The 16,677-nt window shown below is 37.8% G+C and overlaps 2 protein-coding genes across 11 annotated transcripts in view; one reads left to right on the forward strand and one right to left on the reverse strand.

Moving 5' to 3' along the window:
- The window catches only part of LOC103476621 (protein kinase C epsilon type-like), a 233,349-nt gene extending 229,726 nt beyond the window's left edge, over positions 1-3,623 (reverse strand). For all 6 annotated transcript variants that reach the window (XR_014091048.1, XM_081616076.1, XM_081616075.1 and 3 more), the window contains exon 1: positions 2,687-3,623. Coding sequence is in view for 5 of the 6 variants with exons in the window: in XM_081616076.1 (XP_081472202.1) it covers positions 2,687-3,034 (348 nt within the window). In the remaining variant the exon portion in view is untranslated. The remainder of the gene's footprint in view (positions 1-2,686) is intronic.
- Positions 1-16,677, forward strand: part of LOC108166941 (attractin-like protein 1) — a 31,999-nt gene that overhangs the window by 378 nt on the left and 14,944 nt on the right. For 3 of the 5 annotated variants that reach the window (XM_081616083.1, XM_081616084.1, XM_081616080.1), the window contains exons 1-3: positions 2,795-2,886; positions 8,926-9,025; positions 9,149-9,265. The gene's annotated coding sequence lies outside the window, so the exon portion shown is untranslated. Of the gene's footprint in view, positions 1-2,794; positions 2,887-3,715; positions 3,805-8,925; positions 9,026-9,148; positions 9,266-16,677 lie in introns of those variants that run through there. The other 2 variants (XM_081616081.1, XM_081616082.1) reach the window with 2 other exon arrangements.

A 16,677-nucleotide genomic window follows, 5' to 3' on the forward strand; every position in this document is an offset into this window, starting at 1 on the left:
CCCTCTCTCCTCAGTGCTGTGTTTGATGACCTCTCCCTGAGCAGAAACCAGTATCTGAAAATAAACTTTATTTCCTTTCATATACCGTATTTTCCGCACTATAAGGCGCACCTAAAAACCTTCAATTTCCTCAAAAGCCGATGCGCCTTATATATGGACCAATATTGAGCCACAACAGGTCTAGCATCTACGGTAAGCAGCCGCCGACTTCATTTTCCCCCGTAGAAGAAGAAGTGCGCGGTGCATGCTGGGATAGTTGTCAGAACGCTGGTTTGTTAATAAAGTTTGATAACATTTGCTTAAGCCTTGCTAGCAAGATTTTACATGTAAATTCTGGTGTAATAATCGTACTATCCAAATGCCAGTCCTTATTGCTGCCACCATTTGTTTCTGGCAATGTGTTTAAAAGTACATAAAAATGTAGGATCTCATAGAAAACCACTACCACAAGTATTTAAAAAGCCTGACTTGCTAATTCTGATTTTGTCTTATGCTGATTTTATTTGTATTTATAGTCACTAAATATAACAAAGTTGCTAAGTTGGTAAATATTAGTTTTTCAGCAAATGAATTTTCGTCCATTCATGCCGGCAGGTGTCATAGCCTATCATAGCAAACAAATTACTTACTATGCAATAAAACTTTTCTATAAATGTTTTACACAGCTTCAAATATTAGCTTAGCATTGCATCAATAACAACTTTACTTTAACCATATTTTTCGCCATAATCAATCACAAGTTTTTTTTCCCCTTTTTTTGATTGTGGGTAATTTGTTTATTTCAATCTCAAAAAATAATCTCTCCTTCTCCACCACAAATGACACTGAAATACAACAGCAGAAGAAACAACTTGACAAGCAGCTAAGGAAATTTGCCTTGGAGCATTTGTCACTGACCAGATGCCACACATGTTGTTTTGTTTGAGCAAAAATAAAAATGGAGTAAATTTTTTATGCAATGTTTTTTTTCCTTAATGGTACACATTCTAGAGAATACGGATAGTGACAACTGCGTTTATTATGTTCGCAACTAAGCTTGTTTGAAATGTCTGCTATATAACTTTTTCTTCTTTTATTAAAAAATAACACACTGCTTATCCAAAAAAGTCGCCACCTGGATTTAACTAAGCAAATATGTCCGAGCTTCCTATTGGATAACTACTGCATGGGCGATTATGTTTCGGCTGGAAACAAGTTATTGAACCCCAACTGTTGCAGTGAGTTGCTTCTCGTTTCTTAAACACCCATGTCTAGAGACCCATTTGGTGGTCATGGAAAAGATGTCAGTCTGTTTGAGAAGGGTCAAATTATTGGCTTGCACCAAGCAGAGAAAACATCTAAAGAGAAACTGCAGGAACTACTAAAATTGGGATAAGAACTGTCCAACACATTTAAAAACGATGTGGGGACCCCACCATCTTTGGAAGAAATGTGGCTGGGAAAATATTCTGCCATAATCAAAGCTAAAGGCGGGCCAACAAAATAATAGTGGGTGACCTTTTTTTTTCTGTGGCAACGTTTTTTTGGCCAACTAGTGTTTGGCTCCATTTTAAAGTAACTGTTATGACCAACCTTTTGCTCCTAATGTAAATATTTAATGATGTTCACAGCAGGAAACCAAAAATATATATTTTTTAATGCTGTTCTTGTATTTGTTATTATAAAAATCTGTATTGGCAGAGATCAGACTCCGACTATAAACTGTAATCAATGGATTGCTGGCTGGAAAGGTTGCTGGAGTCTCTACACGCTGTGTAGAATCGTCTTCAGAGCCGCTGCCAGAACGCTGTCAGAGACTCCTCACACACTCACCCATTTTTAAACTGCTGCTATTAAGCAAACACCACAATATCAAAAGCAGATCCTGCTGCACTGCTGTTAGGAACCGGCACTTTATATTATTGCACCTATTTTGTCACACATTTCATCATATAAGTGTTTTTATGTATCTGTACTGTACAAAAAATTTTTTTTCTTTACATGATTCTATCAAAACTTACTGGATTTGTTACATAATTAATGTAATGAAATCACAACAAATTAAATTTCTGATTATGGGATGAAAAGCTAAGTCTTCAAATCTGGTCAGTTTACCTCTTGAAGTTAATATTCAGAACATCAGGTTTTGAGAACGATGTATCTTTCCACCCTCCACTTTACAAACATCCACTACATGGAGTTTGTATGCCAAATATAATAGGTGATTTATTCAACTGATTTATTTTTTATTTTAATCATTTGTGTTTATGTGTCACCTTAATTTGTTTATATTGCAAACTATTTTTGGAGTCATAGAACAGTGATGACTCCAACAGGTGTTGCATCAATATTCACATTTATGTGGTTCAATTCAGGGCAGCAGCTGACTATTATGTTAGTAATCAATTACTCTACTGAGTATTCTGGCGATTAATAAATTAATCAACTAAAAAATGGCACATTCTGCATATTAACAACTGAAGAATTTTAAATATTAGAAATGCTTTAAAATATGCAAAAAACATTTTATTACCTAATATATTACTTAATTCGTTTGATTTGGCAAATTAATTAATTAATTAAATTACATTTTGTGGCTAAAGACAACAATTGATGGTTTAATTGACAGAGACCCATAAAAACTCAGCATATTTCTGTTTGATTTGTGTGTACAGGGCTGCAAAGGGCATTTGTGGGTCAGACTCACCCAGTTCTCGTAGTGCTTGCTGCCGCTGTGCAAGATGTCCTCAAACTGGATGATGCAGTTGGCCACGAAGTCGTCGTAGCCGATGGGGGCGTCATGGAAGACGGACAGCTCTATCCTTCTGCCGTCGATGACCTCCGTAGTGAACTCGTCGTTCCACGTGGGGCTGTTGGTCTTCTGCTTGGTGGAGGTCTGACCCACGCGTGAGTCGTCCACGTTTAGGGCGATATACGTGTCCAGGAGGAAGGTCTGGGTCTTCGGACCCACGGCGTGACGCAGGGACCAAGCCGTGGGCTTTAGGTCCAATGCATCGCAGATTTTAATCTTCAGCTGCCCGTTGAAGACCACCATGTCTCCGCGAGGAAAAATGTCCAGTTGAGAAAATGTTCTCCTGCGGCTCGCGCGCGGAGGAAATCAGCTGCTTTGTGTTTCTGTTCAACCGGTGGTCCTCCGGTGTAATATGACGCGGTCCGAATGCTTCTGAATCCAACCTGTTTCTGTTTTTTGTTGTGAAACGTGAGCAGTTCAGCAAAGTACCAAAATGCTCTCCCCCACCTCTGCCCGGTGTAAGCTGGAGGGCAGCCCCGAATAAGCGACCGTTAGCCCGGGAAAGGCTTCCTCAGATGAGCAGGGAAGAAATAGTTGCCAACAAGCGCGAGATAGCAGAAAACATCCGAGCAGAGGCCACAGATGTGAGCCGCTGTGTCATTGTTTTTACCTTCGAAGAATTGAGAAGAAAAAGAGAAACCCAACTCTCTCAGCTGGGCTCGAGCTCCCTGGAAGCAGCGGAGCGGTAGCGTGTCCCCGCTACTGCACCGTGACGCGGGAGTGAGGCTCCGGATGCAGCCGCCGGGACTCATCGGCAGATGTTCGCCGGACCGCTGCGAGCAGGCAGCAGCTGGTGGCGACCGCTGCGGGGGCGTGGAGGTGGGGGGAGTATTCGGTGGGGGGTGGTGGGCGGATAGGTAAAGAAGACGGAGACAGACTCCTGCAGCTTGGGCCTGGTTTCATCCACTCCTCACTGACTTCATATATCTGTCTGCTTCTCCCCTTCCTCTGTCTCGGTGTCTGTCTGGTGCAGGAAATGCGAAAAATACGTCAGATTTATGTGTGCCTGGCTGGTAAGTCAGACGGGGGAGGTAGTGCATAGGAGGTAAGGTTGTAGGCAGTGGCGCAACTACACATTATTCAGGTGGATGCGAAAACATAGATCGGCATACCCTGCATAGCCACTTTTTGCGCAGCTGGTTGTAGGGACGGGGAAGGTATCTTCATCTTCCACGCAGTTCAAAATATACGGAGAGGGGGCTGGAAAAAGCAACAGCCTTCAAACACATGTTGACTTGAGCCAGGTGTCGTCATTCTCACCTGCTGGAAGTTTAGGTGCAGAAATATGAACATTCATGAACATTTACTCAAAAAGGACCAGCTGCAAGTCCATAAAATATAGGAGCTGAGATGAATGCAGGAATATGTGAGGCATGACTGGAATTTCAAGTGCAGTCTTGACTGCAAACCACGGCACTCGGAAACTCATCAGTTCAGCACTTGCATATAGCCACTAAATGGATTAAAATAAAATAGTGTTATTAAAATATTATTCAAAGCTTAGATTGGGTTAAACATTGTTATTTGACATAGTTAGCAGAGCTGAGATTGTTTTGAAAGTTGTTGTTTTTTCACTGAATTTAAAACATGGCTCCATTTAGGTTCAAACAGGGAAATTCCAAAACAAAAGACTTGAACAGAAAATCCACGTTGGAACTGGGAATGGGGGAGCAACTCAGTCTATGTACTTGTAAGGCCAGCTTCATGTTTCAAAATGGCTGTTCCTGGCATCAACAAGATGTGGTGCTGTCTTGTTTAGTTTACAAGACTCACTTGTAAAAGTGTGTCTAAAAGTAATGTTACTAATAGCATCTACAACCATAAACTGAACAAATTAAAAGAGGTGTTTGCTTATGTATTGAAGTAAAATTTAAAGCGATGGCCGTACAAAGTTCTGTGGACAATTTCTACTTGGGCATCGCCATGTTGAAATTCCAATTTCTCTGACTACCTTCACTGGAAATTTGTTACCTAGTGTGTAACGTCAAACAAAGCTGAGGTAAGTGTAATGTAGCATAAGTCTCAAAACAAGAGGTAAGGTATGGTAAGATAATTTTATTGATATAGCACATTTTCAGCAACAAGGCAATTCAAAATGCTGCACGTTCCAAATTAAGTCCAAATAAACTCTCCAGTCCAGAGTCCCCAAATTACAACATGCTTGTTCTGAGACAAGTTTCATTTCTTAAACTGTTAATTGAGTCTTTAATAAATATGATGGCCAAACAATTTCTCTACAAGACAATTTCATTTGTTTTGTCAAAACATTATGAAAAAACAATAAAAGGATAAACTATAGATCAGTGGTCCCCAAACTACGGCTCGCGGGCCGGATCCGACCCACCTCCACATTTGGTCCGGCCCCCTGAACAATACCAGAGAGCATTTACATTTTTTTTCATATACCGTATTTTCCGTACTATTAGCCACTACTTTTTTTCTAAGCTTTGAACCTTGCGGCTTTTATGTGGATTTTTCTTCAACCACCAGGGGGCTCTTTAGCAAGAAGTGAATCATTGGAAGTCAAAATTGGAAATAAAAGAAGAAAGCGCCCATTAAAACGGAATTAGGTTTTTATAGGGATTTGAAATTTAAGAATGTTGTTGACCAGTTAAATAGCATTGAGGGGAAAAAGAAGATGTTTTGTTATTTTTTAAATAATACTGGGATCATAAGAATTTGAGGTATAGATATTAATAATAATAATAATCATCAATTTAATTTGTACCGCACTTTTCATTAGAAAAAATCTCAAAGTGCTACACAGTGCAACTAAAATTGTAGATAAAATCAACATCATAAAAATCATGTGGAGGCAGAGTAGGCTTGCTTAAATAAAAAAGTCTTTAAGTCTCTTTTGAAGTCATCCAGTGGTTGCGGAGCTCTCAAATAATCCGGGAGAGCATTCCAGAGACGGGAGGCAGCCACAGCGAATGTCTGATCTCCCATGGTCCTTAATCTGGATCGAGGAAGGTGGAGGAAGTTGCAGGCTTGTGATCGTAGAGATCTGGTGGATGAATGTGGAATGAGAAGGTCCTTCAGATAATCTGGTGAAGTTCTGTTTAAATATTGATGGGTAATGAGAGCAATTTTGTACTGAATTCTGTAGGTGACAGGAAGCCAGTGAAGATCATGCAGAATCGGTGTAAAATGGGCAGATTTCCGGACACTCAATAGAATCCTGGCTGCGCTGTTTTGAATGTATTGAAACTTCTGAAGATGTTTTTAATGGATTCCAATGAACAGAGAGTTGCAGTTGTCGAGCCTGGAGGAGACAAAGGCATGGACAAGAGTCTCGGCATCAGAGAAAGAGATGGACGAATTTTGGAGATATTACGAAGATGAAAGAAACAGGTTTTAAATAGATGCTTAAAATGATTTTCAAATGTAAGATGAGAATCCATTCTAACTCCAAGAGGATATTATATTAGGATCCAATAGATGGCAGTAGTGTAACAATAATGGATGCAACCTGCTGTTGGAATATAAAGTAGAAGAAGAAAGTGCCCATTTTCATTTAGCACATGCTAGTAGCAGACACAAAGGATCAGCACTTTTACTGTTACAGTTACCGTTCGGAAACTACGGTAATCAGTTCAGTTAAATCTAAACTTGGGCAACTTTTTCCAACCCTAATAAATGTGATATTCAATTGACCTGTTATGACTCAAATTTTGGGTGTCCACCCCCTCTGCTGCTGCTGCATCGTTATGTAAAATCTAAAGCGGCAGAAATATCTGCAGCTTATCTGTGTATGTTTACAGGTTTTTTTTTAAAAACTTTGGGGGTGCGGCTTATAATCCGGAAAATACGGCATTTATTTAATAAATAGTGCAATTTCCTGGATTTTTTCTGTGAAGAACCCAGAGAGGGTTATTTGATTGTGCTTTCTGGAAAACAATAAATTTTTAAATTTACACAGCAAATTCAAAAGTGTTAAATGTTTTGGTGTTAGTAGACGTTGCAAAAGCAGAGTTAATTTTACTCTAATAGAGTCACATTCTGTTTATGTAACTCTGGGGTGTAAATTATTAGTAGTTCGAATCTAGTGTTAAAACAAAGTGTTTCTGTATCAAATGTAGAGGTGTTAAAATAGAATCAAAAATTCTTGACTACTGTTGAGAAAAATTATTATTTTGAGTGTTTAACACAGTTTAAACATTTTAGAACGAATTTCTTAAGTTTGAACAGGTTTGTGTGAGTGATTTAAAACCCGAAGAACTATTGCTGGGTTAAGTGTTTAAAGTACAAAGGAGAATAGAGGATCTGCAAGAGAATTTCGGCTCAGACCCCTGGAGTCTTATCATTAAAGACAGGAGGTCATAAATTAACATATGCAGGAAGGTGGAGGACATTATCACTTGAATTACTCTGAGAAAGGGAACTTTGGTCGGTTCACGTAACCAGGATGAGAAGTCTTCCAAAACTAACATCTGACATGGTGCAAAAAACTGAATATAACATAAAATGTTTTAAATCACTAACATTTAATTTGTAAGACATTTTTCTTAGTTATTAATAACATGTTTTGACTAAAAATTCTATTAGCTTGTTTTAGAATTAATTTAGTTAATGATGAATGTATTTGAAATTGTATTATTTCTGACTATATTAGAATCACATGAAAATGTTTAGTTTAGTATTAGAAAATACTTAGGTTTATGGTGAATGAATGTCTTAATTCTTATTTGTTTCTAATTCCTAATTAGAAACAGGAATTGTACTTCATTATTTTCTGTTTATTATCTATTGCTTTTGGTTTGATATCAGGACTAAACTTTGGAGATGCTGAGTGCAGAAGAACAAATTGGGTTTTTGGAGAACTTTTCATTGAATTAAAAGTACAGAATTAAAGGTTTGTTCCTGGCAGAGCAGAAGAGAAACCAGAATTTCACAGCTACCTGTGAGGTTTCTGCATTTGTTTCTCTTTGCCCAGATGGCTGTAGAGCCACAGGAGGCCGGATAGTGTTAAGAAAATAAATTTAAAATAAGTTAGTTTTAGAATTTATCATGACTTGATTGAAATACCATAATTATAGTTTTAAAAAATTATAACATATTCTGACCTATTGATATATTTTACTGTAGTTAAAGCAGATTGTTTGCCAAGATCTTCTGATCTGCTCTTTGTCTGTCGGGGAAACAATCAGTAGGAAATTCTAGCTTTTCACACTGATTTGTGAAAGCCATAAACCACCATGAATTCGGAGAGTCTGCTTACACCTTATTTAACAAAAGGTCTTGCGACCAAACTGCGGGACTTTTTCTAAATTTAAAAGGGCCAGAGATGTCTTCCAATTGGTCAAGTAGAGATACGCCTTATTTGAATACATTAAAGAGGAAAACACACCTACAGGTATAAAAGTTTGTGCACAAGGGAAACAATTCAGAAAAAAGCTGATTTATTTTACTTCTGCACCAGCTCTTTCTCCAAGGACGTCCTTGATATTTTTTTGTCTTCTTGTCTCAGGTAACAATGTTTGTATCTGTGTTTCTTCAGTTTCTTGTACTATCTTATATTTTCTTCGGATTGGATTAAATTCTGTAATTCTGTGACGTCAACACGCATTGTTGTGTTTTTGTCCCCGCACGTGGCCACGCGAGAGAACCCGGGATCAAAAGGAAGTATCAGAGCCAGAGTTTTGCTAAATTTATCAGTAATATAAAAATTCTTCCTTAACACTTCTTAACTCTGAACTCCTACAGCAGCAACAACACTGAAGGAGTTAATTCACTGACTCTGCCCCAGAATCACAGGTTCCCACCAAAGCGAAGCGACAGAAGCCAAATCATTTCAGGACTATTTACTTTCCACCTGTCTGAGTTATTTACTGCGCTTGATAAGTCATTTTTTTCTGAGATGGTTTATAACTATTATTTTGAGTTGAGCTCAACCTGTATGATAGACGTCACGTTCGCCACACGGCTCAGTGTTAGCATTTTTAGCTTAGCTTAGCTTATGCCGAATGTTTCAAAATAAGCGTTGAAAACAATCAAGCCGGTGAACATTCAAAATTCTTGGCTAAATTGAACAGATCTTTTTTATGTTGAGAGCATTATTCCCGCTGTTGTGTCTTTTTATATACGTTTTACAGCATGTTTTAATCTTTTCATTGCCTTTTTGTATATATTAGAACCAGTCTGGTTGAGGATGAATCGCCAGTCACCAGCCTAACCTCCCCCTCCCGATTCCTCCATGGATTCTTCAAAGACTCAAGCTCCAAAAATGATTATGTAAGTGTTAATATCTCTGAAAGTCTACATTTCTGTAATGGAGGCTTGTTGTTAGAGTGGTAGTAAAAATATATTCCTTCATTCCACTTCTCATTATTATGTTTTTTGTTTGTTATGATCCAGAGACCGACACTGGCTATTGTACTCGGAGACTATAGACTGCCTATTGCAGTAGAGGAGCATGTTGGTGTCTCCGGCCGAACGTCACGAACAGCCCAACAAACCAAAGACAATCTGTTAGTAAGTGGACATCTCTTTGGTGGCGTGTAGAGAGGAACTGTCTCTTATCAACAGAAATATGAACTGGATAAGAAATGATGGATCTGATTATCAGGTTGGTCAGTTATGTACCGTAATATCCAGTAATCTACCTGTTAAAAGAAAATGTACTCTATCATATTACATAAACAGCTTGCTTTACTTTTTCCACCTTGTACTTTGAACAATTCCATGCATATTGTATTGAAAAAAAATTATTAAGCATACTGCATTTTGTATTGCACAGCTGGTATGTCAGACCATTTGATAAGCAATATGGGAATGAAAGCGACATGTGAAACATGCACATTATTCCATGTTGTAATATCTTTTGTAATTATGGTGCCCTTTTTGAAATGAATGCATTTGAGAAAATCATTGCCTCTTTATTAAATATTTATTTTCCAAAGAATTTTTAAAAGTTCAAAACAATAAAATACCTATTTAATATTGATTAAAAATAACTCTTAGAGTTAAAAAATACTATGTGAGAGTTAATATTAAGATCTAACACTAAATTAGTGTTAGTAAGTGTTAAATAATTAACTCCAGCAGATTTGATATTTGACACTTTATTAGAGTTAAGGTACTAACACTCCATAAGGAGTTAAATTAACACTTTATGGTGTGAACCCATATAGACACTTTAAAAGTGTTGAAATCAAATCTGACAGAGTTAATTTGGGCCTGCTGGATTTGCTGTGTAGGCACGCCTGCAATCGTCACTCTTTTTCTGTTACAAACTGACTCCGGTCCCCCACCAGAGAAGGGAAAAGTTATGTGGCCCTCACAGGAAAAAGTTTGGGGACCCCTGCTATAGATGAATAAATAATAGGAACACGTTTACCTAGGTAAAGCAGCAACAATATGTACATAAAATGCAAGCTTCCTTGAGATATATTGTTTCAGGAAGATATAAGGGAAAAAAAGGACAGTAACTTTTGGCTTTATTGTTGTTAGGCACTAAGTTCAGGTTCACTTAATGCGTTTTCTTGCAAATAAATGTTGAAAGATGAATGCAAAAAATAATACATCATTTTTATATTTCATGTTGCTTCTGTGTCTGTAATCTGGATGGACTCAGACAACGCTGCATGTAGTGAAGGTCAGACATCCTCCAGGGAAGAAGGATGTATGTGTATCCAGATTACCATAGATGTGGACAAGAGTCATTATATATGTTTTATGAAACATATAGTTATCTTCGTACAATCTCATGTTACTCTATCTCACTACTACTAGATGTTTCATCTAAAAATACATTATTATATTTTGTTTCAAGCATATGATCCAATAGCTGAATCACCTCCTCAGTGCAGGCAGGTTCTCCAGAGTCCTGCTAACGACCTTATTATTTGACTCAGGCGTATTGAAGTAGAGACACATCTAAAAGTTACAGGAGACCGGCCCTCAAGACCTGGAGTTGCCCACCCCTGCCTTAGTCCTTGACGCAGCTGTCGCAGGTTCGATTCCTGGCCTTGGCAACCTTTGCTGCAGGTGGGGAGGAGAGTGGAAAGGGGGAGGAGATTGAGGGGTAGATGGGCCAAGGTGAGGGGTGTATGGTAGGGGGGAAGGGGTGTGCGTAGAGGGGTGTGAAAAACAGCTTCCATTGATTGAACATTTAGATTACGAGTACTTCCCCAAACCTTGTCCTCAAGGCAAACTGACCTGCGTGTTTTCATTTCAGCAAAACCCTGTTAATCAGACATCAATTAAAATCATGTGTGCTGAATTAGGGAAATGCCTAAAACTTGCAGGGCTTGGAGGACCATTGCTGAAACACACTGGATTCACTTTGACTTTACTTGAAATAATTAAGTTTGATACCACATTTTGTCGAGAAAAGTCAAGCTCATCCCACTTCCCCATGCTGGAGATTTTAGTTTAATAGTAATAATAAATAAAATTACCTTAAAATTAATTACACAGGTGACATCAAGACCCAACAGTAGAGTCAGACGGTAATAAAATGAATCTGGTTGTGTGTGTTGTTATTGTGTCCTGCAAACTTTGCTTTAATTCTACTTTTTTCTATTTAATCATAAAAAATCAAAGTCAGGCAGAAAGAGAGTCATGAAACAGGAAAAGCTGGTTTCCTGAAGAAAAGGGGAAGTTTCTATCTTGCATCAGGCTAAAAATAGTTCAGACCATTCCTTATTTTAAAGCATTAAAGGTTTTTAAAGAATAAAATCTAAACGTTTTGAGAGATTGGATAAAACCCAGAGTAAAATACTTAAAATAATGACTTATAATTATGCCAATAATTAATATTGGTTTAACCAGTGGTTGATGTTGATTTGATTATAAGAATATTTACACTTACTCTTACACTTGTGGAAGTACTTAAAGGTGAAACAAGTAACTGTAATTTGGTACCAGATAATTACAATAATGGATTATTATTGGGTTCTTTTCAGAAATGTCTGTAATAACTCACCTTATGATTGTAATAAGAGTAACTAATAAGTTATGGTTATTATAACATTATAAATGAATGTTAAAACTAAAAGGTTATAAATGTGATTTTGACATTGAACTTGAAAAGGTGTAAAATGTTGTAACTGTAATTAAAGGTCACTGATGTTGTGTGGGAGGTAGATGGTAGGTGGAAGGTCAGGGGGAAAGAGGAACTGATAGGAGAGCGGAAGTGACTAAGGCCTTATTGCTAAACTTCAACTTGCCTAAGAAAAGGTTGGGCAGGAAACAGAGGTAGGAGGAACTGTTGAGCAACTTGGGGACATTAGAACAGACATCAGGTCATGAGGTCTCCAGGGTGATGGATATGAGATCATCTGTCCAAGCAGTCAGCCAATGAGACAGGCACAGCAACAAAGCTAGCCAATGTAAACGCACCAAAAGGTGGATAAACCCTTTATAAGGTGGGTGCAAAAGAGGAATCTTTGGTTGGATCCTTCAGGCAGCTTCGAGCCAAGACGGAGATGGACAAAGAACTCTGCAGCTGAAGAAGAGCCGGGGCCACAGAGCCGGAGACTGTTCTGCACATGGGGACCAACCCGTTAGCCCCGCAACATGTGGCTTCAAATCGCACTTCTCTCAACAGCTGGGTTTAGACCCCCAAAGACAAAGACCAAGGCAAAGATGAAGATAAAGACAAAGATAAAGACAAAGGCAAAGAACAAAGGCAAAGAGGAAGAACTGGTGTGTTCCTTCCGTGGGACCAGGAAGATCGCGAGACGAGGAGAAGGGAGCTACAGAGCTGCAAGACAAGAAGCTGAGGACCGCTACGCGCATGAGGAAGTCACCCTGAGGCCCGAGACCTGCCGCTCTAAGTCAGTACTCTTCCTGTACTGGGAACCTCCTGCTGCTGCAACACCTTCTTCTTCATCAGGCCAGTTCTGGGGTTCAAAATGCCAAACTCTGTCAGTCTCTCTCAAAGTTTCCCTTTTTTACTTCTCAGTGTCAGCATTAGGGAAAGATAGGCTAGATTATTGATTTTACTTATTTGATTATTTCTGCTACTGAATTAAGCTGTACTGACCCTTGCAAAATTGCCTTACTAATAAAATAATTAGCATTTAAGAAAATCTAAAAGATGTTGTGGACATTCAATTAATGAGTCACCTTAAAGTTCTTTGATGGTTGTAAAATAGCTATGAGGTTTGATTCTGGGAGGAAAAAGTAGAAATGTTTTATAGGTTGCTTTTAGCCAAAACTAAAACAACACCCTTGGGACTCGCCCGAGTCACTAAAACCAACCTGGTTCAGTAACAAGTGCAAGTTGTAAAAAAGAGAGAGCGAGCGTTAACAGGTGTGCTCTGTGAAGCTAGCTGGTTGCAGGCTGCTCAATCTGGCTAATTCACAGGGTGAAAAAGGGTGGGACATCTGGATGGAGGTCGTTAGAAACCAGGCTAGTCTTTCTCGATGCCAGCTTAAACAGAGTTTACTCAGTTCTGTACAGGGTAAAATCCCATCAGATTTAGAAAACTCAAATTACCCGTTAGATGGAGAGCTGGCTGCACATCTCCCTCCTCTGAGAAGGGGAAGTAGAGTGAGAGAGAAGGGGAAGGAGGTGTTGCGCAACAACAATTTGTATCCCTCGTCTGACACAATGACTCAAGCTAACCAGGGACAGATTCCCTGGTAAGCCACCGTGACTCTGTGGGTAGAGCAGTTGTCTTGTGATCACAAGGTTGACAGTTCAATTCCAACTCTCTCCTGCCACATGTCAATGTGACCCCTGGGTACTTAACCCCATCTGATCTGTGCATTAAATAAATGTGTGAATGTGACTCTAGTGTAAAGCACTTTCAGTGGTCAAAATGACTGGAAAAGTGCTATGTAAGTTTATTTACAATTTTTGAAGTAAACTAAATGATTTGAGTAAGACTGACTTAAATCTGTTATCTTAAACATACTTAATAAATTTGTTAAAAATAAATTAACAAATTGAGTTGGATGATTATAATATATTGAATTGGTTAAACTTAATAAATTAAGTTGGATAAATTTAATAAATTCAGTTGGATAAACTTAATTGAATTGCTTGTTACCTACAGAAGCAATTCAATTAAGTTGGTTCAACTATTTTCTTTTTAGAGTGTGTTTTGTAGTTGATCCACCGTCATTTGTCGACTTCAACCAAAAATCAACCATTAATCAGACCTCAGCATTTCAGTCATCAGATTTCAACCACAAAACAACATTGATTCAATGACACAGTTTCAACGGTTTGATTGGATGGTTGTTTGATGGTTAATCCACTGTCATTTGTCGACTTAAACCAAAAATCAACGATTCTAACTATTTTTTCAACGTTGATTTAACATCATGTGCTATCTGGGATGAATATTAATGAACAATTAAGATAAATATTAACAGTGAGTGTACATGGGTATTTATATGGTTAGTATTTGTTCTCAGACCTGTAACCAGTACACTGTTTAATCTTTCAATGTCTTTCAGAACTTTTCAAATGTTTATCATATTTCTAACCGGCACCTTCCTCACTTTTATTTTTGTGTTTTTCAACCGTTGCTCTGCGGTTTGACCTCTTGAGGACTGCAGTAAAACTGTCAAGAAGTAGCTTCATTACACGCCAGAATGAGAGGAAGTCATCACGAGGAATCAAAGTGATGCCAACCAGAGTCAAACTGGGGTTACCACAACTTGTACTGTTTCCCTGGTTCATACAGTACAAAGCTTAACCTCATGGACTCTGTTCTTCTGTGGACAAGACTGTTATTCTGACAGTCAAAAAGGAGTCAAATATGTTTGAAGATCTGTCCCTCTTTTCTTAAATAAAATGTTATATCAAACCTATGTTGTAATTTTTAAACTTATGTACACAGTTTAACCAAGATCTGCCAATAATAGTGTTTAACACCAGTGAAGAAACTTTTAGAGATATGTTATGTAGACCTATCAGACCTAAAAATGTCCAAAAATCCTTAGCTTTCATTCAATATGAAATCAACCCAAATATGCGTGCAGAACCACATTAAGATGAAGGTTGAATCAACATTGATTCCTGATTAGTTCAATGTAGAATCAACAGAAATGTGTGCAGATCCTTGTTCAGATGACGGTTGAATAAAAAAAAATTCAATGTAAAATCAACAGAAATGTTTCCAGATCCACGTTCAGATGATGGTTGAATCAACATTGATTCCTGACTGATTCAATGTAGAATCAACACAAATATGTATGCAAATCCACAGTCAAATGAGTGTTGAATCAACATTGATTCAATGTAAAATAAACAGAAATATGTGTGCAGAACCACATTCAGATGAAGGTTGAATCAATGTTGATTCCTAACTGATTCAATGCAATATCAACACAAATATGCATGTAAATTGACATGCAAATGATGGTTGAATCAACATTGATATAATGTCAGTTATGGTTGAAACCCTAACGTTGATACAACATAAAATCAACATAAATTTTACTTTCAATGTTGTTTCAATGTCAGCGTTCAACGTTGACTCAATGTTTCTGGCTGACATTGATTCAATGTTGTTTCAATCATTCTGTGCTATCTGGGACCTAACGTCCTGGCCGCATTCATCTGAACTGAACGTCACTGATTCTCAACAAATCTCACTATTCTGCGTCCTGATACGTGCAAGTGGGAAGAAAAACAACAACCATGACGGACTATATAATGATTAAGTTGTTAATATGCTGCTCCGGCCGGATAACAACTTCAATTGTGTAAGCTAAGCTCCACCGTTAGCCTCCATGTTTACTTCCGCAAATACTGAGCACTTCTTCTTTTTATGGCAGTTGGCAGAACACTTAGAAAGCTGGCGCTATTGCGTCCTCTACTGCGCATGCGGGGCACTTTCAGGTCGTTTGCCCGTTTACACTGCAGAACACATACAGGTCGCATTTTCTGGCAGTGTGAATGGCCCTGGCAAAAAAAATCGGAATTGCCAAAGAGTCGGAATTGAGTCACTTCATGTTGCAGTGTGAATGCACCCTATGAGTGCTTGATAGCTAACTCTTTTCCTTTTTTTATTCTGGTGGTGCCTTCTTGTATTTGCATAAACCCATTTTGCAAAAACTAGCACCTGCTTAAACTTTGATTCTTTCTGTTTTTAAAATAAAATACATGGTCTCTTTTTATGAGAGGATTGGTAAGTAAAAGGTACACAATTGAAAATATTTTGTTTTTTTCCTCTCTCTTTCCATTCTGTTTTTCCCTCTGTGTTCAGCAGAAGATAACCTGCACCTGACACTTTCTTACTTTTATTTCACAGGACAAGAAGTGAAAAATCCATAGAATCACAAGTCAATCCCACCCAAAAGAATTGTTAAAAGACCTCACAATCTACTGATCAAATTGTTTTAAGTTTCAGGTTTGAGGCCCTGGAAGCAAAGCATCATGAAATTACAGAAAGTCTAATGTGTTTGCTCAGTTCCATATCTGATGTGAATTTTGTATGTAGATAGAAAAACTATCAAATTTAGCTTCTTGAAACAGAAACATTACAATAAAAATGATCAGTTGAAAATATACTAAAAAATACACTTAGGGCTGAAACAATTTATCGTGATTAATCAATTGCTGAAATAATCAACAACATCGCAGTTTGCATTTAAAGTTAAAGATGCAACCTTCTTTGTATTAACATATTATGTAAATATGTTCTACCCAAAACTCCTCAAGTAGCAGTTTTAACTTCACCAGTTAAAACTGGTATACTTTCTTGAAAGTAACTTATTGCATTTCGTGTAGTAAAATGTTTTTCTTTTCTCATTTTAAAAAGGAATTCAAGTATTTACTTTAACATGTATTTCTTATGCTGTATAAAATAAGTCTAGGTGAAATGAAAAATCAGCAGTTTGTGATTTTAAAAAAAGTGATTAATCATCAGAATAATCCATAGAATGATCGATTACTAAAATAACTGTTAGCCGCAGACTTA

Source organism: Poecilia reticulata, chromosome 15 (genome assembly GCF_904066995.2).
Source record: "Poecilia reticulata chromosome 15, P_reticulata-male-v2, whole genome shotgun sequence".
Classification (NCBI taxonomy): domain Eukaryota; kingdom Metazoa; phylum Chordata; class Actinopteri; order Cyprinodontiformes; family Poeciliidae; genus Poecilia; species Poecilia reticulata.